Genomic DNA, 27,645 nt, shown 5'->3' on the forward strand with positions numbered 1-27,645 from the left:
TATTTAATTATTTTTTCCGGCCCGCAACACTGTACCTGCTATTTAATGCGGCCCTTCCGCCAAAAAATTTAGAGACCCCTGTCCTAGATTATCCACTGGAAGGAGGATGTTCGCTTATTTGTGCTGCCCCTTGTCCCCTCCCGCCTTGCGGAGTTGGGGTGCATCCTCCCTCCCTCCCTATAGGTCCACCTGTGCTTGTGATGTGAAGGCGGGTGGATTATATCACGGCTGGGGATCATAAAGAAGCGATCAGCAAGCTCTGCCTTCCCTTGAAGAACAGCATGGCTTTGGTTTACTGATGGGATGGGTGGAACACCAGGGGAGTGATTAAAGAGAACTCACACACACACACCCTGGCAGCAGCCCATTTTTCCCCACGGAGCCACGGCTGGCTTTTTTTTACAGAAAAGATTTGGGACTCGAGTCTTTTCGAGTCCCCGAAACAACAGGGCGACTTGGAAAGCCCACCCTTAGGACTCGTTTTTGAATTGTGCCAAAGGGGACAGAGACTCGTGGCTCAACTCGAGTCAAGCCGCACTGAATTTGCCCGTCTATGTTGAAACGAGCGGGGTTCACTTTGAAGAAAACCTGATCGGCCATCAGAGACATCCTGGAAGCACTAGAAACGGTTCCCAAGTGGGATCAGGCCGGTGGCGTAGCTGGAGGGGGGCGGAGAGCCCAGTGCGGCAGGGAGGCTCAGCGGGGCGGGCAAGCGGCTCCTTCCTTCCGAGCCATTCCCAGTGGGGGGGGGGGAGCAAAACGGCACCCTACAGCTCCGTTTTGCTCCCCCCCCCACCGGAAAGGATCTGAAGGAAGGGGCTGCTTGCCCCCCCCCCGCTGAGCCTCCCCGCCGCACTGGGTGCTCCGCCCCCTCCAGCTACGCCACCGGATCAGGCATCTCCAAGGGGAGGGCGTGTCAGGGACTGAAATGCCATCCCAGGGTGATGTGCATGTCCTGAGGAAGGGAGGAGGAAAGAGCTGCTGGGGGTGCCTCTGGTCCTTGCAGGGCCTCTTTGCCCTACTACTAACTGTGGCGTGGTCCTGTCCTTGGGGAGAGGGGGGTGGGTGGTGGAGCCTGGTCTCCGGCAGTGGATCAGGGCCTCTGGGGAGCTGGGTGCTGTGCAGGAGGAGCAGAGACACCAGCGCGATGACTTCAGACTTTATTTAAAGCTCGGTGGAAACCACTGCGCTGGCTTCCAGGGGAAACCCCAGCCGAGGAACCCAACACGCCTCCTCCCGGGCCTCGATCCTCGCGTTCGAGGTTCAAGGAGTGCGGCTGCTGGGCAGCAGGAGGGCTTCTGGGCGCTACTCCGGCTTTACTCCAGGTTTCCGCCTGGGCGCGATCGCCTGCAGATGATCCCCGCGATGCCATTGATCAGGCGAGGGAGACCCCATCGCAGGGGGGCGGGAGGAGCCTCCTTGCCTCGGCCAGGCGCCTGGGCACCCATCCCCGACCACACTCACACGATACGTGTCCTCTCTTCGGCTGCAATCTTAGCCACACTTTCCTGGGAGTAAGCTCCACGGACGCGAAGGGGACTTCCTTCTGAGTAGACATGCCCAGGATTGGGTTCTAGGTTCCTTTGCATTTTAGGAAGTAGGGCTCTATAATCCTATCCACACTTACCTGGGAGTAAGCCCCATGGACTAGAATGGGACTCACTTCTGAGTAGACATGCACCTCGGTTTGGGCTCTTGGCGAGAGATCCATCAGTCATCTTTACGCCAAAAGAGGTAGGAGGTAAACGTCATGAGCGGTAGGAAAAGGGGGGTTCTGATGACCCCCATCTGTGCTGTGTTGTGTGACGACCCCTGCCCCCCACTGCTCCAAGAGGCACTCGGATCTGAGAAGAACACCCCAATCCTCGGCATGTCTACTCAGAAGTAAATCCCGTGGTGTCCAATGGGGCTTGCTCCCAGGAAAGTGTGGCTAGGATGGTCCAGCTGAAGATCGCCCCAGATGGTGGAGGGGGGGGGGCTTTTCCAGAGGCTCTATGAAGTCAGAAGGAAGGAGTGATGGGTCCTGAATGCATGAAGGAAGGAAGGAAGGAAGGGATGGATGGATGGATGGAGAGGCACCTGCTCATCCAACAGATCCCAGGACCCTGGACGCTGGGAAGGGTTCTCAGGGGGCGATCACAGTGGCACTGAGAGCCTCCAAGCCTCACCAGTGACCTTAAACGCCCCCTGCCACCCACCCCCCCAATCAGCCTGATGTAGCCTTTTTCTGCACAGCCCCACCCACTGTGGCTCTTCAAAGCAGGGCTGTGCCTGCCCAGGAAGCCCGGACCAGGGCGGACCCTTCCAGCTGTCACTCCTCCAAGTTTAATTCCAAGGAAAGCGAAATCCGGGTTGGCCCCCCCTTCCCCTCCTAATCCCCCGCCGGGGGAGGCTGGAGCTTTAAGAGCCGCCCGGGCCCCCCTCTCCTCCTCCCACAATGGTCTCGACCGCGCCGCGCTGCTCCCAGCCCAATGTGTGATGTGCCATTTTCCCTGCCCGGGGACCTTCCCACCGCCCGGCTGCCGGCGGAGTGACAGCGGGAGAAGATGCGGAGCTGCTGCCCAGCCTGCCGGCGGGGGCTGGCTGGGCTCTGGAGGGGATCCGCAGGGGACCTGGCCAGGGAGGCGAGCTGAGCAGCCTGCGATCGCCCACCCGGGAGGGGACTGCGGCTGGTGCTGATTCCCTGAAGGCGCTGGAAGAAGGACCAGGCAGTAAGTAGTGGCAGCGGGCAGGGGGTCGTGGGACCTGCCTTGCCCTGTAGACCAGCCCCCTCCCCCTGGACGGAGAGGGAGACCCTGGGGGCAAAGGCAGATCTCCCCTCTCTGATGTGGCAAGGCTCGGACTGCAGAGGGAAGAAGCAAAAAAGGGGAGGGAGGTCCCTGGCTGGGCATGGAGATGCTCAGTGTGCAGGCAGTTCAACTTCTCCAGGCTCTGTGCATGGAAAATGATGGGTGGTTTCTGAGCCCTGGAGGAAGGAAGCCCAGATCCCCTCCAAGAAGCAGGACTTGGCTCTGGGCATACTCTGAATTACTCCATACTGGGTGGGTGGGGGGTGGTGGAGTAGAAATGTACTCCCCCTCCTCTCTCTCTCCCTCCCCTTTATTTATTTATTTATTTATCCACCCCCCCCAAAAGGTGAGATCACACAGCTGGCTGGGCAGAGCCGTGGGGAGGAAGGAGTTAAGTAGGAGGAGGAAGGCGCATGCAGTGCAAGCCAGACAATGGCCAGGATTTTCCCCCTGAAATTCTTCTCTGTGGGTGAAGAGAGGTGTAACTGACAACATCTGGAGGGGGGGCAAGAGGAGGAGGACTGGTAGTTCCAAGCCCAGCATCTATTTGGGTGTGTTGGGGTGGGGGGAGGATGATTCAGTGGAGTCCTAGAAGGGCAGGGTGAGTTCTTTCTGCTGATGTCAGAGCAAGCACATCAGCGCATGAGAGTGCGCTGATGTCGCTCAGAGTCCCCAGTAAGAGGCAGATGCAAGTGGAAGTCTTCAAGGTGAAGGCTGTCGACATGGCAGGAGCCTTTGTCCAGCTCCCAGGTGGTCACGGATTGTTCTTCCCACCCTGGGAATTGTGGCTGTGAACATGTGCCAAGGCACCGACCCTGACCAACTGGTGGAGCAGAATTAATGCGCCTTCCCGTTCCAGGACTTTTACCTGAGGCACTTGCTGTGGCAAAGATGTGGTGGATGGGGTCAAAATGAACAGAGGAACCAGAATGGCCCTGAGGTGTAGATTTCCATGCTCTTTTTGCTCCTGATGATGAGCTTGGATTAAAAAAAAAAAATCTAGAGAGGGATCTGCAGTTCAGGATTGATGCAGGTGGTCTTTGGAGCATCTAAAATGACAAAAGTTCCAGGCCGGCGTGGTGTGCTCTTGGGAAAGAGCTTTATATAAGTGCATCCTGAGAGTCATTGGAAAACGAGAAAACTTGCTTTAATTCCTGCTTGTTCTAGTGCCCAGAGAAAAAAAAATCCTGGATTTTTTTTTTACACAAGTAGAAAATGAATGTTTGTAGTTAAAAAAAACCAAACATTTCCCTGATACTGTGCTTTCGGATGATATGACTGATGTAGGGAAAATGGTATCCTAGGGGAGGACCTCTGGCTCCGTGGCAGAACATATGCTTTGCATGCAGAAAATCTGAAAAGCTTTGGTCTCTGGTGTCTGCAGTTGAAATTTAAAAGCATCTAAGATTGCAGGTCAGGAAAGAGCTTCAGCTGAGACGTTGCTTCCAGTCTGAGGAGACAGTCTAGGGCTAGATCAGTGATTTTCAATCTTTTTTTCCTTGTGGCATGCAGATAAGGTGCTAAAATTGTCAAGGTACACCATTGGTTTTTGGACAGTTGACAAGATGCACCATGCTGCCGTTGGGGGGCTCGCATCCCCCAATGGCCCTACTAATAAATCTCCCCCAAATTCTTGTGGCACACCTGCAGACCATTAGCGGCACACCAAAGTGCCATGGCACAGTGGTTGAAAATGGAAGGACTTAGTTTGGGGGGCCCTCTGGAGCCTGGGGCAGCATGGCAAATGTGGCCCCTCCCCTTACGAGGTGATGCATCTGCCTTTTCTCCTTCCTGGTTTGGAAAAGGATAAGGGGGTTTGAGTGGTAGTGTGGAAAAAAGGAGAGTTCTGGGCTAGAGCATTGAAGGAGAAATGGTGGAGGCATGTTGGCAGATGGAGGTTGATGTCCCATACCTGTGGCTCATGGATGGAGCCCTGTGGCTTGATTTGCTATAGGCTTCTGATTTTACCTAATGTTATAACCATAACTCAAATAACAGCTTGCCTCGTGTATTTGTTTGTGGCTAACTTTAACTTGACAAATTCCAAATCTGCATCAGAGTCTAAGCATGTTTACTCAAAAGTAAGTCCAACTGAACTTGGCGGGGTTTTTTACTTTGGGGGAGGATGGCATAAGACTTCAGCCTTAGTGTTAGAGATCAGAATTTCTTCTTTGCTGAGCATTGCACCTCAAAAGCCGATGATCTGTGTGCATGAAACAATTCCATGGGGTATGGAACCAGCCAAGATTAAGCAGAGTGGAATTAGATGTTCATATGCGCAGGAAAAGTCCAAATTCCCATGATTAGTTCGTTTGAGCACAACTGCAAAGATCCTGCCAGCATCTTTCTCGTGTCGCGTCATGCTGAGTTTTGTTGTGACTTATCTTCTCATTTAATTTGCTAGCAGGAAATGGATCTCTGAAACACTTATTTTTGGTTTTAAAGACCAAGAGATAGTATTAAGCCATTTCTGCCCAATGTTGTATATATGCAGCCGGGATCAAGTTTGTACACCTGTGGGCTGGACAGAAAAGGGTTTAAAATGATTTAAACATTAAAGGAAGCATGTGGTGTACAGGTGTGCCCCTGTATCCACGGGGAGATCCATTCCAGGCTACGCAGATACAAGGAGCCCTCCATGGTTACAGGGGAACCCTGTCCCAGTAGCCCCTAAAATCCCCCATGTGCCCATTAATGTTATTTAAATGCTTACTGGACCAAACATGTTCTTGCTTTACAGTTTGCTATAAGCTTACAAATTTATAGCAATGTGCAGGCTGTCGGGAGGCAGTCTGAACACTTGGTAAAAAAAACTAGATTAACAGGAAGTGGAAGTTAAGACATATTTGCCCTACGTTACATATACGCAACAGGGACCAAATGTGTACATCTGTACCCAGGCAAAAATGGGTTAACAATTGAATATAACTGAAATCGTGGATACTGGATCCACAGATATGGGGGGCCAGCCTGTATAGCTGGACACCCCTTTTGTCTTGATTTCTAAACATTTAAGGCTCTTTAAAATGCTTAACGTGGAGATCAAGGTATTCCCCTCCCCCCACATAACATGCATTAAATTACCTTTGAAGAACTTTTTTGAAGTCTTCTATTTGTTCAAACAAATCATAGGTAGGACTAATTCAAGTTACAGAAGTAGTTGAACTTTTAGTTGTGAACTTTTAGTTGAAAAGCGGTATATAAATACTGTTAATAATAATAATAATAATAATAGTTTTAAAACTAGGGGAAATAATTCATTTCTTATTGCAAGTGACAAAACTCTAATTTTAATGGACTGAGATTATAAACTCTGTCTAAAAAAAATAGGATTTGTGGATTCAACAGGCTTTAAAAAATCTGTTCTTTCTTTCTCTTTGAAATGTGACTCTTGTAAACTATTCCACCATTACAGTTAGTTTAAATGATTAACAGCCCAATCCTATTCCCACTTCCTGGGAGTAAGCCCCATTGACTCTAATGGAACTGACTTCTGAGTAGACATGCATAGGATTGGGCTGTAACTGGAATTGTGGACTTGCTTGCAAAAGCCAGGAAGGTTGCTTAAAATAATGTGTTGTCTTTCTGTTACTTTCATGAAGCAAAGAAAAGAGAAAAATATCCAGGAATGCTTTTAACAGAAGATCATTGCCATTCAGAGTCTGGTTTTTAAGATCCATGATGGCAGAGCTTACCCAATGGTAACAGGGCCTGATTTAAACATGGCATGAAAAGAACTTATCAGCATATGTGCCTTGTGCAATGTTCTGTTATAATGACTTTCTACATGTTGTTGGCATCCTTCAGTCTCAGAAGACTATGGTATCGCGCTCTGAATAGTGGTTCTGGAACAGTGTCCTCTCCAGTGCGCGAAGCCTGGTTAAAGTAGATATGGAGAATAGACTGTTACCCATGCAGCAAATCCCCTCTCTCCACGTCACTGAAATGGTCCAATGGAAAGGCAGAAGCCAATACGGTTGGTTCCAGCGGCGTCGCAGGAGTAGCCAGAACGTGACTGTGTTCAGCCATGAACTGCCTCAGGGACTCCGGCTCCGGATTTTGCCTCAAGGTTGACTCCTGAAGCCTTTTCCATAACTGGACGTAGCCACAAGGCAGTGGAGGTTTGGGATCAGAGTTTTCCTTCTCTCAGATGAGCTGCCTTCCCAGGCTGACGAGTCCCATCTACCCGGTGGCTGTTTAGTCGCCTCTTACGACAAGTAGAGCCAAACTGAGGGCCTATTCTTATCCCCAGCCCCCAGGGGTTTTTCTACATGTACTGGCTTTTTATCTATTGAGTTTTGACATATCAGTAGTGCATCTGCCTGGGCACACTTCTCGCTGGTGGCTTTATGTGGCTCTTTCACATGCTTTTCACGTGGTGTTGCTGCACTGAAATTGAGCCCATGCTGAAGTTCACGCTTATGAACATCAGTGGAGGCTTTCCTTGCTTCTGGGTCCTTGGAGATCTCTGCCATCCGGTGTTATGCCACTACATAATGTTTCCATTGGTGGAGTGGTGTGCTTCCAGCAGAAAGCAATTAAATACTACTTGTGGGATTGTAACCATGGCGAGAGTCTTCAAAGTTGTTCATTAGTGGCAAATGAAAAGATAATCGAACAGGCGACACGTGAGGTGTGGAACCAGACTCTCTCATGATATGATGATGATTTCAGCTACTGCCTCCTACCCCACCCTAGTAACAGCTGTAGATCTGGGGAATGCATGTCATTGTCGGCTTAGATGGTTTATTCTTCAACTTCTACTGTAGACATGCTAAAAATAACTGCTGCTAGCCATCTTGATGATTAGTGGTTTTAGCAGTCCATTGTTATACAGGGAGCAACTGTTACCCTGCACATGCCCGATCTCATCTGATCTTGGAAGCTAAGCAGGGTCAGGCCTGGTTTGTACTTTGATGGGAGACTGCTTGGGAATACCGGGTGCTGTAGGCTTGTACCATAGTCTTTCGAGACTGAAGGTTGCCAACCATTTGTTATACAGGGACATGAGGTCAGGGGAGGCAGAGCCTCAAGCCTCCCCTGTGATTGCGCACATCGTGGTTGCATGATTGCAGGGAAGGCTGAGCTCTCACTGCCTCAGCTCTAGTCTCTCCTTGTATAGTAACAGAACAGGCACTATATAGGACTAGATTAGTCCTGCAGCAGCGAGAGCTCAGCCTCCACTGTGAATACACAAGCACTGTGGCTTCCAGGTAGCCCCCAGAATGCCTTGTGGGCCTGGGGCACAGCAAGTCCGTCACCAGCCATTCACTTCACCACACAACACTGTCTTATAGTCCGGCTTGTGCACGCAACCTATGTTGTGACATAAACATAAGAATGTTGCAGAACAACCAATACAACAATACACGGCAAGCTCTTTCATAGAGCAGATAGCAAAAATACAGCAAGGTGATTATGGTATTGTTCACAGACAACTCCTTAGAGCAGTGGTTCCCAAACTGTGGGTCTAGACAGTTTTTTGGTGTGTTGCCAAAGGGTGATGAAAAGGCCGCATAACTAATTGCCTCAAGCCCTAAGGCTATTGAAAAATCAGATGCTGCAGCTGCTAATTACTCTGCAAAGAGTTCAGCTCCTGCAGTTTGCAGGATAAGCTGACTGCCCTGCAAGGAGCTGAGCTCCTTAAATTTGCAAGCATGTGTAAATATAGAGAGATAAAATTTGAAGGTCTTTCTCTGGTTATTATTATAAATAAATAAATATTATTTCTTTCTGGAACTCCTTTTTTAAAAGACTGGTGAACCTAGGTGGATCCTGACAGTGTCGTCTTAAAAAGTGGGTCCTAATGCTAAGAAGTTTGGGAACCCCTGCCTTAGAGCAAACACAGTGATAGCATTCATTGTGGATTCAGAACAACAAGCATCCCCCAGTATCTGTGGTTGGTTCAAATCCTGTGTCCTAACTTCAGTGTATATATATTGAGAAATGTCTAACAACAGGTTGGATTTGTGAAATTACCTTCCGCTGCGCAGGGCCGGTGAATCTTAGAGAGGTTATAATAATTGTGACATTAATTGCTTTTTCAAAAGCCACCTTTGAGCTGGATTATGACCATCATTGAATGAAATTAGCCTTTTTCTATTTGTTCTAACCATTTCTGAAACAGGAATTACAGGCAAGGCAATTAGCCTTCTTATGGCAAATGATTACCTACGCAGAAAGCTAACTGCCAAGAAGCGTAGACCAGTGTTTCTCAACTTGAAGTGGTGTCCAGTGGTACTCGTGGATCCCCCAGACCCAGTGAGACCATCAGTACAATGCAACAAGCAGCAGTAAAAGGCTCCGTTCAGCAGACAGAGCTCCAGTGTGCATTTTTCGCATGCTCAGAAAAGACCTCCTGTCTGCCTTGAGCCTCTTCCTAGTGTTCGTTGTGTTGCATCTGGCCTCCCAATACAGAAGTAGCTGGTGATGATGTCATAGCCAGTTACATCTGGTGGTACTTTTAATAGGTGGAAGTGGTACAGTGGGGGACAAACATTGAGAAACACTGGCTTAGGCTAATGTGATATTCTTATGGTAGAGTTTCTGCCCTTCTGGTAGAGGGTTGAGGTTAGCCTCTGCTATAGAAAAGTGTTAGGAAGAACTACCCTTGGCAATTAATGGTAGCCAAGGGCATTGGGACAAGAGGCAGAAGAAGACATGCAGAATATTGAGGGGGTGGATAAAGGTCACGTAAAAGAATCTAAGTTTAGAAAGGAAATCTTTGACATGATTTCAGAGGACACTGTCTGTGTCAATCTGTGATAAGCCTTTAAATATCCATCTCCTCCGAAAGAGAAACATGCTCAGAAACTGTGGGATGTTCCAGCCTTTCTTATAGCTGCCAAGCAGCCTTTAAACTAAGGGTAAAAATGTAAAATCTGAGATATAATGTGGGCAGGAGGTCTGGTCTAGAGGGTAGAGCCTCCGTCTGCCTGAAGATAACATCCGAAGGTCGCCAGTTCAAGGCCACCGGCACCATGCGACCTTGAAGCAGCTGACAAGCTGAGCCGAGCTATTCCATCTGCTCTGAGCGTGGGAGGATGGAGGCCAGGATGTGAAACCAGATCAGAAAGAAACATCTGAATGTTGTGGTTCTTGAAAGATAGAACCTTCTTTCAATTGTAAAAAATCCCTACAGGGATTTACATAGCCTGCCTATGTAAGCCGCCTTGAATAAAGTCTTGAATAAAGACCAAGAAAGGCGGTATATAAATACCTGTATTATTATTATTATTATTATTATTATTATTATTATTATTATTATTATTATTATTGTTGTTGTTGTTGTTGTTGTTGTTGTCGTCATAATGCGGGGCATAATCTATAAAATATTTCTGGATGCTTTTGTACTTTAATGATGTATTTTTTTATTTTATTTTAAGACATGATGTGCGAAGTAATGCCAACAATCAACGAGGACACCCCTATGAGTCAAAGGGGGTCCCAGAGCAGCGGGTCGGACTCGGATTCTCACTTTGAGCAGCTGATGGTGAACATGCTGGATGAAAGGGATCGTCTCCTCGACACTCTTCGGGAGACTCAGGAAAGCCTGTCTCTTGCACAGCAGCGGCTCCAGGATGTCATCTATGATAGAGATTCCCTTCAGCGACAACTCAATTCTGCTCTGCCCCAGGTATGTCATGTATAAATACCTCCCCTGTAACCTTGACTAATAAAAATCATGCTTTCTCTCAGCATGATCTCAAGGGATTATGAACATGTTCCTTAGTCTTGTTTCCAAGGAGAGTAGCTGCAAGCTGCTTTTACTTTTTTTTTTTAATTGGTACATAGAATTTAAGTGATGGGACTTGGTTTGATTAGGGTATGATTAGCTAAGAGAGAAATTGAATGCTTACATGCACTAATTTCTTCAGACTTTCCTAAAAGTCTTACTACCATTTACCCAGAGCTGGGTATGTGTTGATGAAGTGCAGAATGAATCGCTTCAATTGAAAGCAAAGCAAATTTTTGCATTCCTTGAAGCTTCTCCTACCGCTGTGTGACTTAGGAAGCCCTTGTGAATGGGATGAATAAGCTCCATACATGAACTCCGCAAATTAGGTCTTCTGTACTTATGGGATTGTTGGATCTGAGCAAAGGCCTCTGCGGTTCAAGATTTTCTTAAAACTGGAAGAGAGAAAGCAACACAAATAACTGCAGATCTGAGAGGTTAGTGTGAGAGAGAGAATACTTTCATAGGAACAAAAGTGGTCCCAACACAGAGACCTTTCCCCTACCCAAATAAGTTGCATCTTTGCTTTTAAAAAAAAGTGTAAAGAAGGAAACATATAATTCCTAGGAACTGTTCTTTTTCCTTTTCCTGGATTTAGCAGCATCACAAAAGTTCATTTATTTCTTTTTATAAATAAAAGTTCATTTATAAATCAAGGCACAAATCAAGGACGGTAACATTTCAGGAATCAGGGGATTACATGATGAGTAAGTCTCCCAAAATCACTCCTTGCACACTGCTAAGTTATTTTTTTTAACATTTGGCCCAGTATGCCAGGATCCCGCTTGAAGAAAGTGGGAGGAAATTCAGTTTAGTCATAAAACATTCTTCCTAGAAAATAGAGAGTGGAGAAAGACTAGTAATATTTTTAGCTGTACTTGCCCACAGACTGAGTCAATGATTCTCAACATATATAACATTTAAAAAAAAAGAAAATATTGATCATATTTTGGCCCATATGGCCATGACAATATTGGTTTTCTTTTCCAATTTATTGGAAAACTATTTTGGAAAATAATAAAAAAGAAGGGCTCAAATTGCTTTCTCAAAGTTGCATTGTAGAGCATGCTCTTTACTCAGCATGTAGTTGGCCTGTGGAACTCCTTGCCACAGGATGTGGTGATGGCATTGGGCCTGGATGCCTTTAAAAGGGGATTGGACAAATTTCAGGAGGAAAAATTCATCACGGGATACAAGCCGTGGTGGGTATGTGCAGCCTCCTGATTTTAGAAATGGGTTATGTCAGATGCAAGGGAGGGCACCAGGATGCAGGTCTCTTGCTGTCTTGTGTGCTCCCTGGGGCATTTGGTGGGCCACTGTGAGTTCCAGGAAGCTGAACTAGATGGGCCTATGGCCTGATCCAGCACGGCTGTTCTTATATTCATAAGTTGGTGTCCCTGGGCATTAAATTCTACAGTGCAGGGGCCATCACTGTAAAGGTTCTGATGCATCTTCTGTATGATTTTTACTTCCTGATCCAAAGGGATGCCAACTGGGCTTGGATGTGAAAAATGATTTTTCAAACCATTATAAAGAATAATATTATTTATTTTATCAGAAACTTAAAATGTCGATTTGTTTGTTCCCAGGGTATTAATAACATTAATTAACTAAGAGCCCAGTCCTGAGCTCTGCACACCAGCTCAGTGCCGGTGTGCACTGTTGCAAACATGCCATAAGGCGCATTTGCAGACCCTAGCACTGGTGCTCCGCTGGTGTTAGCCCAGCACTGATTGCACAGGATAGGGCCAGGTGAGTGCCGGAGCTCCTCCACTGGGCAGTCATGTGGACCGCCAAGCAGCGGAGAGGTAGGTGCAGGCATTCTGGGGAGGGGGTAGGTGGAGGGAGGGCAGGGAAAGGGTGGGGATGTTATGGGGGAGGGAGTGGGGCGGGAGGGAGGCGGGAAGCTCCACTGGATCCAGAGCCTCCATCTTGGGCTGGCCACCTAACATGGAGGCCCTTGATTCTACGCCAACCTTTGGGTCACCATACAGTCAAGTAGCTCGATTGTGGGGCTACTTGCTTTATCCGGGGGAGGGGACAAAAGCCTGCTTCTCCTGAGGAGCTGCTGGCGGCTTCCTGGAGCACACTGGATGCGGTGGCAGCCATTTTCAGCGCCACTGCAGCCCCGCGCACCGGGCAGCTCAGGTTTGGGCTGCCCGGCTCTTAGAACAAACTTTGATGCATATCTGCAGATTTTGCTGATGTCAGGAAAAAATGGCAGCTTTGTGAATTGGGAAGAGCCGTGGGAAGTGTTCTGTGGTGCCCCCAGCACCTGTTCGGTTGTCCGAACCTCTGTTCTAGTTGAGAGTATACCTGAAATCCTCATAGCAGCAAATCAGATTGTTTTGGGTGGTCTACACCAGGGCTCTCCAACTATGGCCTGTGGGCCATATCTGGTGTTTGGAGATGGCCCTCCACAGTGTGAACCACGCTTATCTTTCCACCGCACTGCCGCTGATGCTGGCACCTAATCTGGACTCAGATCTGCCCAGAAATCCAAGTTCAATGCCTGCTGGGGGGATGGTCAATAGAAATAAGATAAAGGGATCATGATGGAGATCTTTTAAAAAAAATTTTTCCCCAAGTCTGGTATCTGACATCACCTCCAGGTACCATGTTAAGCTTCAGATTTTTTTTTTCTACAGGCTGAAATTTACATTTGAGGAAAGTCCAGGTTAGGATTCTGTTAAGCAACAAGCTTAACAGCGGAACAAAACTTAGTCATATCAAGAACTCTACAACAGGCAATCAAGACCAGGAAGATTTTGACCAGGAACTCAATCATTAGGGTAGGAATGAATGAGTCATTCCTGCGGTAGAACTGGCAGGCACAGTAGCTCCAAAACAGTTATATTACTGGTCAAGCTCCAAGCTCGGCTTGTCCCAATTCCCTGTAGAAGGGATCCTTTTAAGCACTGGCAAGATCAGAACGCATCAAAGTGGCTCGGCAGTCTGCCTATGAAGTTAAGGAACTTCTTGGATCGTGATAATCAATTGGAAAGAGAGACTAGGATAAACGATATGCCTGCTTGGTGTCAAGAAAAGGCAACATCATTGTCACTGCTGCCTAACAAAACACAAATGGTTGGCAACCTTCAGTCTCAAAAGACTATGGTATAAGCCTACAGCACCCAGTATTCCCAGGCGGTCTCCCATCCAAGTACTAACCAGGCCTGACCCTGCTTAGCTTCCGAGATCATGGTATAAGCCTACAGCACCCGGTATTCCCAGGTGGTCTCCCATCCAAGTACTAACCAGGTCTGACCCTGCTTAGCTTCCAAGATCAGACGAGATCGGGCATGTGCAGGGTAACAATTGCTGAGTGGCAGCAACAAGAGCAGGGGGAGGGTGAAGGAAGACGTGGACCAATCACCAACAACATATTGGCATGGTGCTAGGTGGGTCCTGCATCTCCTGTTACTGCTTGTCTGCTGCACGGAAGAGCAGAAATTATACTCCGTCTTCCGTTGCCCAGCAGTGCCAGCCAGCAGTCCTACTTTCAAACTACTATCTCTGCTGGTCAGCTGGGCAGCAAGGAGCTGGCACCCTTCCTGCTTCCTCTGTCCAGCTTATTGGTGATGATCAAAGCACCTTACGCAGCCTTCTGGGTGCCAGCTCCACACTGCCCAGCTGATCGGCTGTGATAAAAAAAAAAAGTAAGCTCTGTACACATAGGGATTTGAACCTGTTTAAGTCCTGAGCTGAGTCACGAGTCACTGCTTCTCGGTCCCAAGCTGAGTCCATGTCTTTGATGGATGGGACTTAAGTGTGTCTCAAGACTGAGTTGTGGGACTCGAGTCTACATCCCTGTTACTGTCTAAAAATAATATTACTATTAACCTTATACATATAATATTACTACTATATGTTTTCTAAGTAAAGGAGGCCACAATCTGACTGCCCTAATGTAGTCAACTCTGGCACTTTGCATTTGTTCTTTGAAGCTCTACATTATGTCAGATTTAGCAAGCACTTGAACTTTAGCAGGGATGGACGCGCAGCTCCTGATCCCCTCCGCTTTGCTTCCCATTCATCACAAAAGCCTGTTTTTAACCTCACATGTAATGTGTGAGACGACAAACGTTCCGCGATTGCAGTTCTGTTAGAGTAGCTGCTGTGAATATAAATGGCTAATTTAAGAAACTGTATATGAGATGTTACTTGGGATCACTTAGCGAAGGATGGGTGTGTTCTTTTCCTTATACAAAGAGCCTTAGTGCATGAATATTCAGGAAGCAGAAGTCCGAGGAAAAATAAGAGGACAAATTTGTGTTCTCTTCTGCATTACCAGAGTTGATTTTTCTTGTCGTGATTGTTTTTGAAAGTGGTAAAATTGGCCTTGATTGAACTGGCATCAAGTAATGGTGCAGTTGTTACCATCTTTCTTTGACTTTAGTAGGACTGATTTAAAAAGCTCAAGCTCTTAAGTCCTGATGGATATCAGAATACCCAGTTGGAGGAATACACGGGGGTTTGAAACTGTGTAGTGATCTGCACAAATAGAAGCTTTCAGAACCTGGGCTCAGCTTCTAGGTATTATATATGAACTGCTCTCTGCTATTATGTTTATAATGGTCCAGATTTCTCTGACCTGCATTTGTGTGTTACTGTTAGGCTTTCCTCTGAAGCATATCGGGGTTCCATGATGACAAGATTGGTGATGATGGATCACCTTATTAAAGATAGCTTTTTTGCACAAAGAGTCTTGTAGACACTTTAGCCTTAAGGACTATCCAATTTATATCAGCATATATAAGCTTTCATGAACTTAGGTCCACGTCGTCAGATCTATGGTGAAAATCCTGCTCCTCTGGAAGGTGTTGTTCACATAGAGTTAGAAACTGGAAAGAATTGCTTGAAATTTAGGAGGTTTGAAGAATAACACCTATAAGTCCATTCTATTTAGTTATTAATTTTTTTCCCTTAATGGACTTTCACTTTCTTCCTAAATACACTTACTTGGACAATAAATCTCATTGATTTTAACAGGAATTTACTTTGGAATGTGTGCGTCTGAATCTTGATAATATATTGGAAGGGAGGTGATGTTATGGTGATTCTTAAAAAAAAGGAATCAAGAGGGGAGCCAAGCTATTGCCTTCAAGTCCTGCCCGTGGGCTTCCTAAGGATAATCAGGCTGACTCCTGTTGGGAACAAGATGCTAGGCTAGAGCAGTATTCTTCAACCTTGGGGTTGAGACCCCAGTGGGGTTGCGAAGCCTCAGTTATGGGGTTGTAGAAACTTGTGGGAATGAAAAAGGTGGACATCCGCTGGACTAGAGCACCACCAGGTAAAGGGGGAGGCATCTGGTGTACCCCTTCAGGTACCAGGAGGTTGTGTCTCAGTCCTGCTCAGGTTCTAAGCAATTCTGCTAAAATAGCTTTCACTCACTTTTTCTGCACTCCCTAATAAGAATATTTGGTTACAATGAACAGTTCCAGGAGGGCATAACAGGGGTGAGGAGTGGGTGGCAACAGGGGTGGGCGAATAGGGTCCTGGGAGGGGGCCAGGATTGACAGTGGCGTCCTTAGTCTCATACTTTATATATTGGGGCTGTGGCACTAAAAAATATCAAAAACCACTGGACTAAGCCAGGGGTGCCCAAACCCTGGCCCTGGGGCCGCTTGCAGCCCTCAAGGCTTCTCAATGTAGCCCTCAGGGAGCCCCCAGTCTCCAGTGAGCCTCTGGCCCTCCGGAGATTTGTTGGAAACAACACTGGCCCAATGCAACTGATCTCAGTGTGAGGGCGACTGTTTGACCTCTCGCGGGAGCTGTGGGATGAGAGTTTCCCCCACTGCTTGCTGTTTCACGTCTGTGATGCAGCACTGGCAGCAAAGGAAAGGCCAGCCTTGCTTTTTGCAAGGCCTTTTATAGGCCTTGAGCTATTGCAAGACCTTCATTCATTCATATAAGTTTCATCTTTAATATATTCATTTATGTAAACTTATGTAAATTGATTCAAATTTTAAATGTAAATTAATTCCCTGGCCCCCAGTGTCAGAGAGATTATGTGGCCCTCCTGCCAAAAACTTTGGACACCCCTGGACTAAGCATTGGTCTGAACAAGCCAGGCTTTTGTGTTCATTCACACAGAGCAAGGACAGGTAGTGCAAGGACACTCCACACATTTGTTAAAATAGGTATGGGGGGAGAGATAGAGCCAGAAGGAAGCAGCTGTAGGTGTCTATAACATCTGCTATAAATTCCACTGGATTCCAAGGGACCTGCCCTCTGGTATTCAGCAGTAAGAGAATCCACCCTTTTCTTTTTTTCAGACTGCAAGCTTGTGGGAGAGCTGGGGGGGGGGGAGAGTGAGAGTGAGGAGGAAATAGGAATGTAATGACCTTGCTCTATTGAACCAGTACATGCAATTTGATCAATATGAAGCTTTAATTGGGTTGTGTTAAGGAAATTTGTGATAGTCTCACATTTTCCTCATTACTGTTAAGCAATAATGATTTTGCTGATTCAGGGAAAGGAAGTGTAATCTGGCCAGAGAATAATTTGTTGCTTTAATAACATGAAAGCTATATATTCAGTGGCCTTCCATTCTTATTCTTAGCCACACTGCATTGATTTGTCACTGCAGGGGTACTTATGAGTACCTCATCGTATCCGTCGGAGTCACGGGGAGAAATGCAAATAAGTAAAATCTGGGCACTTTTGCAAAACGGGGCTTTGTACTTTTTCTAGGTCCAAAATGCTGTAATTCTGTAAGGGGGAGAGGGTGTAGAAGGCCTGCTGATTGTTATCTGCTTGGGGCTTTCTTCGAGAAAGAAAATGGGAAGGAAGAAAATGGGGTACGAGCAGCAGTGACAAAATTCTAGTTCAGGGGTAACACAATGTTTTGTCTTTTTAAAGATGCAAAAATGAAATGAGCTGGAAAATAGATGAAGGTGTGTGGTCTAGCACAGGGGAAACCTGAGATGTGAAACTGATGGAGATCTTTGGAATCTCTTGATTTTCGCCTGAGCTTTGAGGTGTGACATGGCATCTTTGCGGATGACTCGCACGGTAGAATGAATGCGCAGACCCTGGAGAGGCAGAGACGCCTGAGGGGGGACATGATTGAGACATACAAAATTATGCAGGGGTTGGACAGAGTGGATAGGGAGATGCTCTTTACACTCTCACATAACACCAGAACCCGGGGACATCCACTAAAATTGAGTGTTGGGAGAGTTAGAACAGACAAGAGAAAATATTTCTTTACTCAGCGTGTGGTCGGTCTGTGGAACTCCTTGCCACAGGATGTGGTGACGGCATCTGGCCTGGACGCCTTTAAAAGGGGATTGGAGAAGTTTCTGGAGGAAAAATCCATTACGGGTTACAAGCCATGATGTGTATGCGCAAACCTCCTGATTTTAGAAATGGGTTATGTCAGAATGCCAATGCAAGGGAGGGCACCAGGATGCAGGTCTCTTGTTATCTGGCGTGTTCCCTGGGGCATTTGGTGGGCCGCTGTGAGATACAGGAAGCTGGACTAGATGGGCCTATGGCCTGATCCAGTGGGGCTGTTCTTAAGTTCTTATGTTCTAACCTGCGCATCTTCATTTGAATGTCCGTGTAGAGCCTAGGGATGTACAACAGTATGGATCCAGTGATCTCTCCATGCAGTTGGGAGCCTACAAACATGTGGCAGGGGGACGGGGTTCTATTCGTACCTTCACATTAATGCATACAGGTCAGGCAATGGAGCCTGTGTCTGCATCCCACTTTCTCTCCCCCCCCCCACCCCCACATGCATTCATTCTACTCTGTATGTCGGGTAAAAAAAACTGCTGAAGATTAGAGCTTTGGGTTGCTGGCTCTCAACAGTGCATGAACACGTTGCTTTAAATACCTTGACAATGGCAAGAGGTAGTGATCATTCCTCCCACTGCCATCCATGTTCTATCATCTGTTTGCTTCCCCTGCCTCTGTGCAACACACTTGGAGCTCATTACCACAGGTGCCAAAAGAGGGGCGGATGACAACTGGGGGAGGCATGAACCAGGCAAGTTGTAAGTGCCTTTCCTCCTACGTTATTAAGGATTTCAAAGCTACACGTACTTTCTCTGGGTTGTGAACTGCCAGGCTTATCAGAGCAGCAATTTTCAACCTTTTTCATCTCACGTCACACCGACAAGGCATCTAAAATTTTCAGTTTTTTGGCAATTGGCAAGGCACACCATGCTGCTACTGGGGGGGGGGGGCTCCCCATCCCCTATGGCCCTGCTAATAAATTACTCTCCCAAATTCCCATGGCACATCTGCAGTCCATTTGATGCACATTGATGGAAAATTGCCTTCTACTTTTCTACCCAGCTCTTCATTCCACGTCTTTAACACTTGAGCCCTTACAAGTATTATTCAGCCGGAACTCAGGTAGATGTACAAACAGGATTGTGATGGCTAGCCACACCTTTGTTCACCCCATGTTCAGTGCTTTTCTGCAGAAGCATGTGCTGGACCTGGGGGGATGACAAGGTATGGCCATGGAGCACATCAGCACGTGGGGTACAGCTAACCACTCCACTTATGTTTCTTTCCTCCTTGGGAACAGAGTGAATGCCTGAACAGGTGTAGAGCTGCACTCCATCCTGGCGAAAATCCAGTTTCTCTCGACACTGCCTGTAGCCCATGCTCAACAGAGGCTCAACAGATAAGGTTGTAGCCAAGCCCAACAGTGCTGGGCTGAATGACCAGAAGCCATAAAGGACATCTACTGGGGTGAAATTGAATCTGGGAAGGAGAAATCGAGGTCTTGTATGATGTGAAGCAAATACGGCAATTCTAATTTTGCAAAGCTGCCTTCTGGTTTGCTACAAAACAACACATTTAACATCTTAATTAGCTTATGGAATACAGACAACATGTTTCTACATTTTGAAACGTGCATTTGTATTCACAGTTTATAGTGACTTGTCTGGAAAACGGAGACTTTGTGGTAAAGCTAGGGGTTCTGTAGTATTGTCCATTAGCTGTCCAGGTTGTTGAGGAACCTCTTGACATTTTCTCATGCATTTCACTGGCATCTAACATACTTTCTAAGATAACATTTTAATCACTTCTTCATAGGCATGTATTCCAGGATCTAGTTAGTGGGTATTGCTAACAAAACAAAGAAGCATAATAATAAATCCCATCATGGTACAGCAGGTCAGATTGTTCACATGCCTGCTGTTTTTGTGGGGGAGGAGGGGATGGGTAGGTGTTCAGACATTCATGTGATTCGTGAAAAGAGGTTTTGGACAGGAATCAACTGTTCAAGTTCAGCCATGCGCTGCTGCAGTTCTGTGTCCAGTTCTGGTCGTCACATCTCAAAAAAGAGATCGTGGAAATGGAAAAAGTGCAGAAGAGAGTGACCAAAATGATTACTGGGCTGGGTCACCTCCGTAACGAGGAAATGCTACAGTGTTTGGGGTTCTTCAGTCTAGAAAAATAGTGCCTGAGGGGAAACATGATTGAGACATACAGAATTATGCAGGGGATGGATAGAGTGGATATAGTGGATAGAGGTGAGTTTTTTCCACTCTCACGATAACCAGGAGACATCCACTAAAATGGAGAGTCGGGAGAGTCGGAACAGACACGAGAAAATAGTGTGTAATAAGTCTTTGGAACTCCTTGCCACAGGATGTGGTGATGGGATCTGGCCTAGATGTCTTTTAAAAGGGGATTGGACAGTTTTATGGAAGAAAAGTCCGTCACAAACCCTGATGGGTGTGTGCAGCCTCCTGGTTTTAGCAGGCTGTCTCTGAAGGCTAGGTGCAAGGCATCAAGATGCAGGTCTCTTGTTGTCTTGTGTGCATCTGGTGGGTCACTGTGAGATCCAGGAAGCTGGACCAGATGGGCCTTTGGACTGATCCAGAGGGTCTTTTCTTATGTTTTTATGCCTGCATACACGCGCGCACACATGTATGTGCCTATTTTGGAATCTTTTGAGATATCTTTGCTATCAACTCTGCATTTCTTTCCTAGTAGACATGCCTAAAGCAAGGTATATGTGTTGCCCTCTAGCGTGTAGTAGGAGGAAGCTTGAAAAGAACAAAACATGAATATCTGGCAGCAATAGTTTGGGGCAAGGTTGCTGGAAACAGGAACAGTGCGTCCCAGTCTCCTCTGCTAATCCTGCTTCATAAACATCCCTATCAGTTACTTTAACTTGAACCAGACACATTAATGCGCACATAAACTATTTGATGGCTCATTATCTCCAAGCCTGTAAAGACACACGTGACTTAAATTGAGATAAAAATAAATCCAGACTGGTCCACAGTGTGGTGCTTGTTGCCACTTAAATAATTTGCCTTGGAGGATTGAGAAGGAGGGGGAAGAGAAAAAAAACAAAACCCCTTAGGGATGATGCACATTGTATTGGCAACCTTCAGTCTCGAAAGACTCTGGTATCGCGCTCTGAAAGGTGGTTCTGGAACAGCGTCTAGTGTGGCTGAAAAGGCCAATCCGGGAGAGACAATCCCTTCCACACCGGGAGCAAGTGCAGTCTGTCCCTGGTCTGTCTCCCTGGCTATGGGCCTTCCTTCTTTGCCTCTTAGCCTCAGACTGTTGGCAAAGTGTCTCTTCAAACTGGGAAAGGCCATGCTGCACAGCCTGCCTCCAAGCGGGCCGCTCAGAGGCCAGGGTTTCCCACCTGTTGAGGTCCATCCCTAAGGCCTTCAGATCCCTCTTGCAGATGTCCTTGTATCGCAGCTGTGGTCTACCTGTAGGGCGCTTTCCTTGCACGAGTTCTCCATAGAGGAGATCCTTTGGGATCCGGCCATCATCCATTCTCATGACATGACCGAGCCAACGCAGGCGTCTCTTGTTTCAGCAGTGAATACATGCTAGGGATTCCAGCACGTTCCAGGACTGTGTTGTTTGGAACTTTGTCCTGCCAGGTGATGCCGAGGATGCGTCGGAGGCAGTGCATGTGGAAAGCGCTCAGTTTCCTCTCCTGTTGTGAGCGGAGAGTCCATGACTCACTACAGTACAGAAGTGTACTCAGGACGCAAGCTCTGTAGACCTGGATCTTGGTATGTTCTGTCAGCTTCTTGTTGGACCAGACTCTCTTTGTGAGTCTGGAAAATGTGGTAGCTGCTTTACTGATGCGCTTGTTTAGCTCGGTATCGAGAGAAAGATGATGCACAAGTGCCTGATAAAAGGTAAGGAAAGATGACTTTAGGATAAGTAAGGAGCTAATAAGAAGTAACTGTTTGCTTGTGATGAATGGCTCTGTTGTCTTGTTTGATTCCAAATCAGAAGCTGCAAACCTCTTTCAAAACACAGTTTTATTCTAGGCTGTCTTGGTCTAAGCATTCAAAATGTTTTGAAGTGACTCCTTGGAAGTGATTCATGGTTCTGAAATTTACTCTTCTTACCTCTGGATCCAACATGTATAGGATACACTACTTCTGCACCAACGGTGCAGAATGTGGGAGAGGGGAAAAAAAAAAGGCCAATGTGGAGAGGGGGGATTCATCTTGGCTCTGAAGTGCCTGGCAGTCCTGAACTACTTGCCAGGGAGGATTCAAACTGAGCGGGGTGGTGGTGTCTGTTGACCAGCCTATACGCAGACCCAGTGCCACTGTCCTGTTGGCTCACAAAGCCATGAAAACGTAATAAGCAGATGAGTTGAAACAGGAACTTTACTGTACAAAGAGGAAATTGACATGGTTAAGGGCGCTATCCTAACTTCTTATGTCAGTGCTTCCCAGCACTGGCATAGCTGTGTCAATGGAACATGTGCTGCATCCTGTAGTTAGGTGTCACTCACAGAGGCCTCCTCAAAGTAAGGGAATGTTTTTTTCCCTTACCTCAGAGCTGCATTGCCCTTAAGTCAGTGCTAGAAAGGGGTTAAGATTGTGCCCTAAGTCATTTCTGTGCAACGTTGCATGTACACAACAGGGGCCAAAAGTCTACACCCATTGGCTGAGCAAAAATGGGTTAAGATGGGCGTAGCACAGCTTTAAAAACAAAACAAAACCGAGAACGACATGTGCAGGTATGTACATTAATGGAGTAGTACTTATTGATTTATTTGACTGCGTGAACTGCTTTGTGAATTACTCTTGCTGAAAAGTAGTATATAAGTATTCTTAGTAATAAATAGTAAAAATAAATATATGGAGAGCATTGTAGTATAAGATATATTGCAGAAATAACAACTGCAGAACAAATGCATGCTCACTGAGCAGAAAAGATAAGGCATACTGTGGCATGATGTTTTGATTGAGAATGCAACTGAAGTACACAAATGTATGTGTGTTTGTTTAAAGCCAGAGCACTTCAGAATGCCAAGCGCACAATATGTTATGGTCACATCGGTGATTTGATGCTTGTATGTCCACATTGGCCAAAAAATCAATAAGGAGCCAGTGTGGTGTAGTGGTTTGGGAGGTGGACTTAGACCTGGATGATCCAGGTTCAAATCCCCCCCTCAGCCACAAAGCTTCCTGGGTGACCTTGGGCCAGTCACTTTCTCTCAGCCTCACCTACCTCACAGGGTTGTTGTGAGGACAAGAAAGAGGGGAGGAGCAGCTGTGTAAACCGCCCTGAGCTCTTTGGAGGAAGGGCGGGATAAAAATGTGAAAAATAAAAAAAATAAATGTGACCTCTCTGGAAGAAGAAACGGACATGCCCCTGTATCTGTGGGGGGATACATTCCAAGGACCATCCCCCAGATGTGGAAACCACAGATAAGGGGGGGCACCTGTGTTAACAGAATCCATGAATATGGAATCCGCAGGTAACGAGCACCCACCTGTATTTGGAACAAATTGCAAAGAAAAAATTTAAACTTGCTTCTTTGTAGTAAGCTGTTGGACTGTTGGAAGCAGTAGTGGAACCAGAGGGGGGGAGAAGCTGTAAGTCCTGCACAGCTCTGAAACTTGCCATGTAAGCTGCCCCTCCCCCTCACTCTTAGAGCCTGTCTGGGAGCGAAAGCAACCTGGAGGAGATGCCTCCGCATTGCTTTTGCTCCTCGGAATGCCCCCAAGAGCGAGGGGGAAGGGCAGCTTCCATGGTGAGTTTTGGAGCCATGTGGTACTTTCAACTCCGCTACTGGTTGGAAGGGAGACTTAAGGTCACATATCTGTGTCGGTAAAGATCCATTTGTTGGGGTGAAGAGCAAGGCCACTGGATTCACTTTGCTAGGAAATTTAGTCTTGTGCCCAGGAATCTCCTGGGGAAGGCAGCAAAAGAACACTCCAAACGCACTTCCTGAGTATTCACTTTAAAGGTAAAGAGAAAAGACATGAGGATTCTAATGAGAGCTGTGGTTTTCATAAAGAAGAGAGGATAATTACCGAACGTGTTCCTGAGCTTTGCTAAAGGCAAGGAGGAGTATACTGAACAAAAGACTGACACAAATGCTCAAGGTAACCATGTAAGGAAGGTTACGGCAGGCAGATTTGCAGAGCTACGAAACGCTTTCTTGCTAACAGCCACCAGCCTACTTATGAGAACTGTGTACTCCTTGTGTGTTATGATCACTTTTCAAAGGCAAAGGGACGTCCCTTATGGGAAAAATCAATGTGATCCTTAACTTTAGGCCCTTGTGCGTAGTATCCAGAGTAAAGGATATTGCAGGGCTCCAATTTCTGATTGCACAGAACATGTTGGGTATGAAAAACATGGTAATTGCCACATCATTTGTCTCACAATGGAAAGGTCACTATCCGGTTGTTAGAATGCCTGACTCACAACAATCTGTTAATTGGTCAACACTTCCTTTCCTTTGCAAAAAAAAAATAACGATGCACGATGTGCAAAAAAACAGTTTGGGAAGAGGTCAAAGAACAAGAAAACTATGAAATAACTTTGAACGCTCACTCATTGGGGAATGAAAGCTGCCTTTCCGCATCTCCTGTGTCATGCCATGAAGAATACATCTCTACATTCACTTGGGGCACAATTCTAACCAGGTCTACTCAGAAGTAAGTCCTATTTTGTTCAATGGGGCTTACTCTCAGAAAAGTGCGGTTAGGATTGCAGCCTTGGTTTCCTGAATGAGTCACTCTGAATCTCCCAATTGGATGGTTAATTGTTGAATCTGCTTTTTTATATTGCCACTTTATTAATAGTTTGCACAATATTTTCCTCTTCCTTGGATGTTTTGACAAGCCATTTCCGCTATTAATGAGTGTGATAAACTGACATATGTCCCCCAAGTCATGTGATATGCCCACTCTGTACTTAATGTAAAAGTGGTGGATATTCTGATCCTTTTCTTAAATTCACGGGGTTGCATATTTCTCCTCAATTAACTGAATTAACTTTCTAATTGAGCACATGCCAGGGCTGTAAGCCAGTTTTCCTTAAGAGTCTGCAAAGCCTGAAGCAACACTCATTGCCCATATACAGGCCCTGTCTCAGCAGTGAAATAGGTACCAAGACTTGTGGATTACTATACCTGTAACTAAACTGATTTAGGACCAAACTAGATGTGTGCCTAATCAGACAGTGTTGCAGGATTGGAGGTGGGGCTTTCTTTTCAAATAGGAAGAAGTGCCTCCCATAAAACTTGGTGAAACCACAATGGGAGAATAAGGGGTTAGTGCCCCCCCCCCCAGTTTTGATTTGGTTTGTTTTTCCCCATACACAGTTGGGTTTCAATGGATTTTTTTTTTTTGACTAAAAATTATATATTGGGAGTACATGATTGGGATCAAAATAATGGTGGGAACAAAATACTAATACTGTATCTCACTACCCCGTGCTATGGTTTCACCAAATTCTGCAGTGGGAGTTTCTTGCTGTTTGAGAAGAAAGTTAGGGCCCAATCCTATCCAATTTTCCAACCTCGGTGCAACTACAGTGCAGCCCCATGGTAAAGGAACAAATGTTCCCATACCTTAAGGAGACCTCTCTGACTGCTGCCCCACTACAAGATGCAGTGCATGCCCCTTTAGTACAGTTGCACCGGCACTGGAAAATTGGATAGGATCGGGCCCTATATCCCCTCATCTAGCAACGCTATACAATTGGCCATATGTCTAGTTTGGCCCTTATGTTCCTTGCAGCTAGTCTTCTGCAGCATGTATAGGTCTTAAACTTTCATTTTAAAGTCTATGATTCCTATGATAAGGTGCCAATTATGAAGCATGCTCAAAAAGTTCTCCCAGTCTTATATCAGATCTGATCTTGTGTTGTCATTATATAATTGTGCATGCGTCAATATATCAATACCTACAATTTCTATACAATGATTGTACAATGAATTATGATGACTGGTGACCTAGGAATTGTCTGCTGTGTTTGTTTCCTAGAGGAAGGGGGCCCTGTAACCTAGTGAATGGAATCTATTAGATACAGGAAACTGAACTACGAGTAGATGAGCCTTTGGCCTGATTCAGCAGGGCTCTTCTTATGTTCTTATCCAGGATGACAAGATACAATGGCGGACAAAGTGCATATACCTTTAACAGTTTATAGAAGAGGGGATTTTGGCAGGTGTAGCTTCTAATGCCAAAATGCCCTCTTCTAAACACTGGTAAAAGCTATAAGCACTCTGTCCTCTATTGTATCTGGTCACCCTGCACTCATCCTCTGTTTGTTGCGGAAAGGTTGATGGATGTATAATCCAAATCAGCCCTCTGTTATGTAAAGCTTACCCGAGCACAAGCTATATGTGACATTGGCTGGAGAAGCCATCTCTGTGTGGCAAAGACTACTATTTTTAGCTACTATTGTAGAAAGGAAAGGAATGATAATTAACTTGAATTCATAATTTATATTTATAAAGAAGAATTATTTATAAAGAAGGATAATTGCTGCTTGAACAACCATCTCCAACTTAAGTCCAAACAAGCGTTGCCATAGATGTGCTACAGGGAATGTCTCAACTAGCTCAGCATTGGCAAATTTGTTGGATTAGTCCAGCTGCAGCATTTGATTAAGGCAGGGGCTTCCAAACCCCGGCCCAGGGGCCAGATGCAGCCCATGACAAGTCTCTATTTGGCCCGTGGCCAGCCTCTGGTCCCCTGAGAGCCTCTGGCCCACTTGACTGAACATGACCAGAGCTGTGCTCCAGCTTCATCCAGAGGGTTTTTGGCAGCCATTTTGCATGCCGGGCAGCTCAGGATTGGGCTAGAGAGCTGAGTAGTCAATACATCCCATTTAGACTGATGTGACACAAAAGTTAGTTTAGCATCATCACCTCTTGATGCCCCACAGACTCTGCTGCTCAGCAAGGCTTAAAAGAAGGCGCTGTATTTGGAATGTTCTGTTACATTCTAGATGCATGGGAAAAAAAAATTGCATGGAGATTATTAGCAGCTCAGCCCCTTGAGGCTTTTAGAATTTAATCCACTAACAGTTCGTTTCACCTGTAAGCAATTATCATAGGGTTTCGTTAAATCCTAGTAAACATTGCTAGCAACAAGGATGAATAGAGCTTTGCAAGAATAAAAAGATTAGCAAAGGGCAGTTCTCAGTGACACATATGAAACTTAACCTCTCATTTTATGTCGGGAATACACAGAAAATAGCCAAGACTAGGATTGATCAGAGTATGAGTCATATATCTTTATTTCTGACTTCGAACAGATGGATTTTGTGTATGTGTATGAAATATAGATTCTTACTGTCATGCCCTTGCAGCTATTTTAAAAATCAGTGACTCCATAAGCTTTTAACAGTTTGGATGATTAAATTTTATAACTATTAATATTCACATGCAAACTGGGAATAATCCAAAATCCCTGCCCTGAAAATGAACGTGAAATGATAACACAGGCAGTCCAATCCTAAACTGCGCTAGCACAGCCAAACCCCATGGCCTGCGCTGCTGCATTACAAGACAGCTAGAGGTCTCCTTGGGGTAAGGGGATACATTTCCCCTTACACCCAGTAAAGCCCAAGCTACCCCATAGAGAAGATCCAGGAAACCCGGTGTAACGCCAGGCGAGCTAAGAGGGGGGGTTAGGATAAGGCATGCGCTGCTGCCACTAATCTTGCCCCCTTGCGGGCCCGATCCTCCCTATGTTCCACCCTCCTCCACCCGAAAACCCCTTCCCTGCCTCTTCCCCCCCCCCACACACACACACTACCTGGCCAGCTTAATGCAACTTTCGGATTGCGCCCTAACTTATTAACTACACAAAATCAGATTTGTAAGTCCTGTCTCCACATTGTCAT

The 27,645-nt window shown here is 46.2% G+C and overlaps 1 protein-coding gene and 1 pseudogene across 1 annotated transcript in view; one reads left to right on the forward strand and one right to left on the reverse strand.

The window, feature by feature from the left end:
• The first annotated feature begins 10,176 nt into the window (after nt 1-10,176).
• Nucleotides 10,177-27,645, forward strand: part of PPFIA2 (PTPRF interacting protein alpha 2) — a 270,632-nt gene continuing 253,163 nt past the window's right edge. The window contains exon 1 of the mRNA XM_066634342.1: nt 10,177-10,425. Coding sequence (XP_066490439.1) covers nt 10,177-10,425 — 249 coding nt within the window. The remainder of the gene's footprint in view (nt 10,426-27,645) is intronic.
• On the reverse strand, nt 13,734-13,854 carry LOC136658091 (5S ribosomal RNA; annotated as a pseudogene).

The sequence above is a fragment of the Tiliqua scincoides genome, chromosome 7 (assembly GCF_035046505.1).
Source record: "Tiliqua scincoides isolate rTilSci1 chromosome 7, rTilSci1.hap2, whole genome shotgun sequence".
In the NCBI taxonomy this organism is placed as follows: Eukaryota; Metazoa; Chordata; class Lepidosauria; order Squamata; family Scincidae; genus Tiliqua; species Tiliqua scincoides.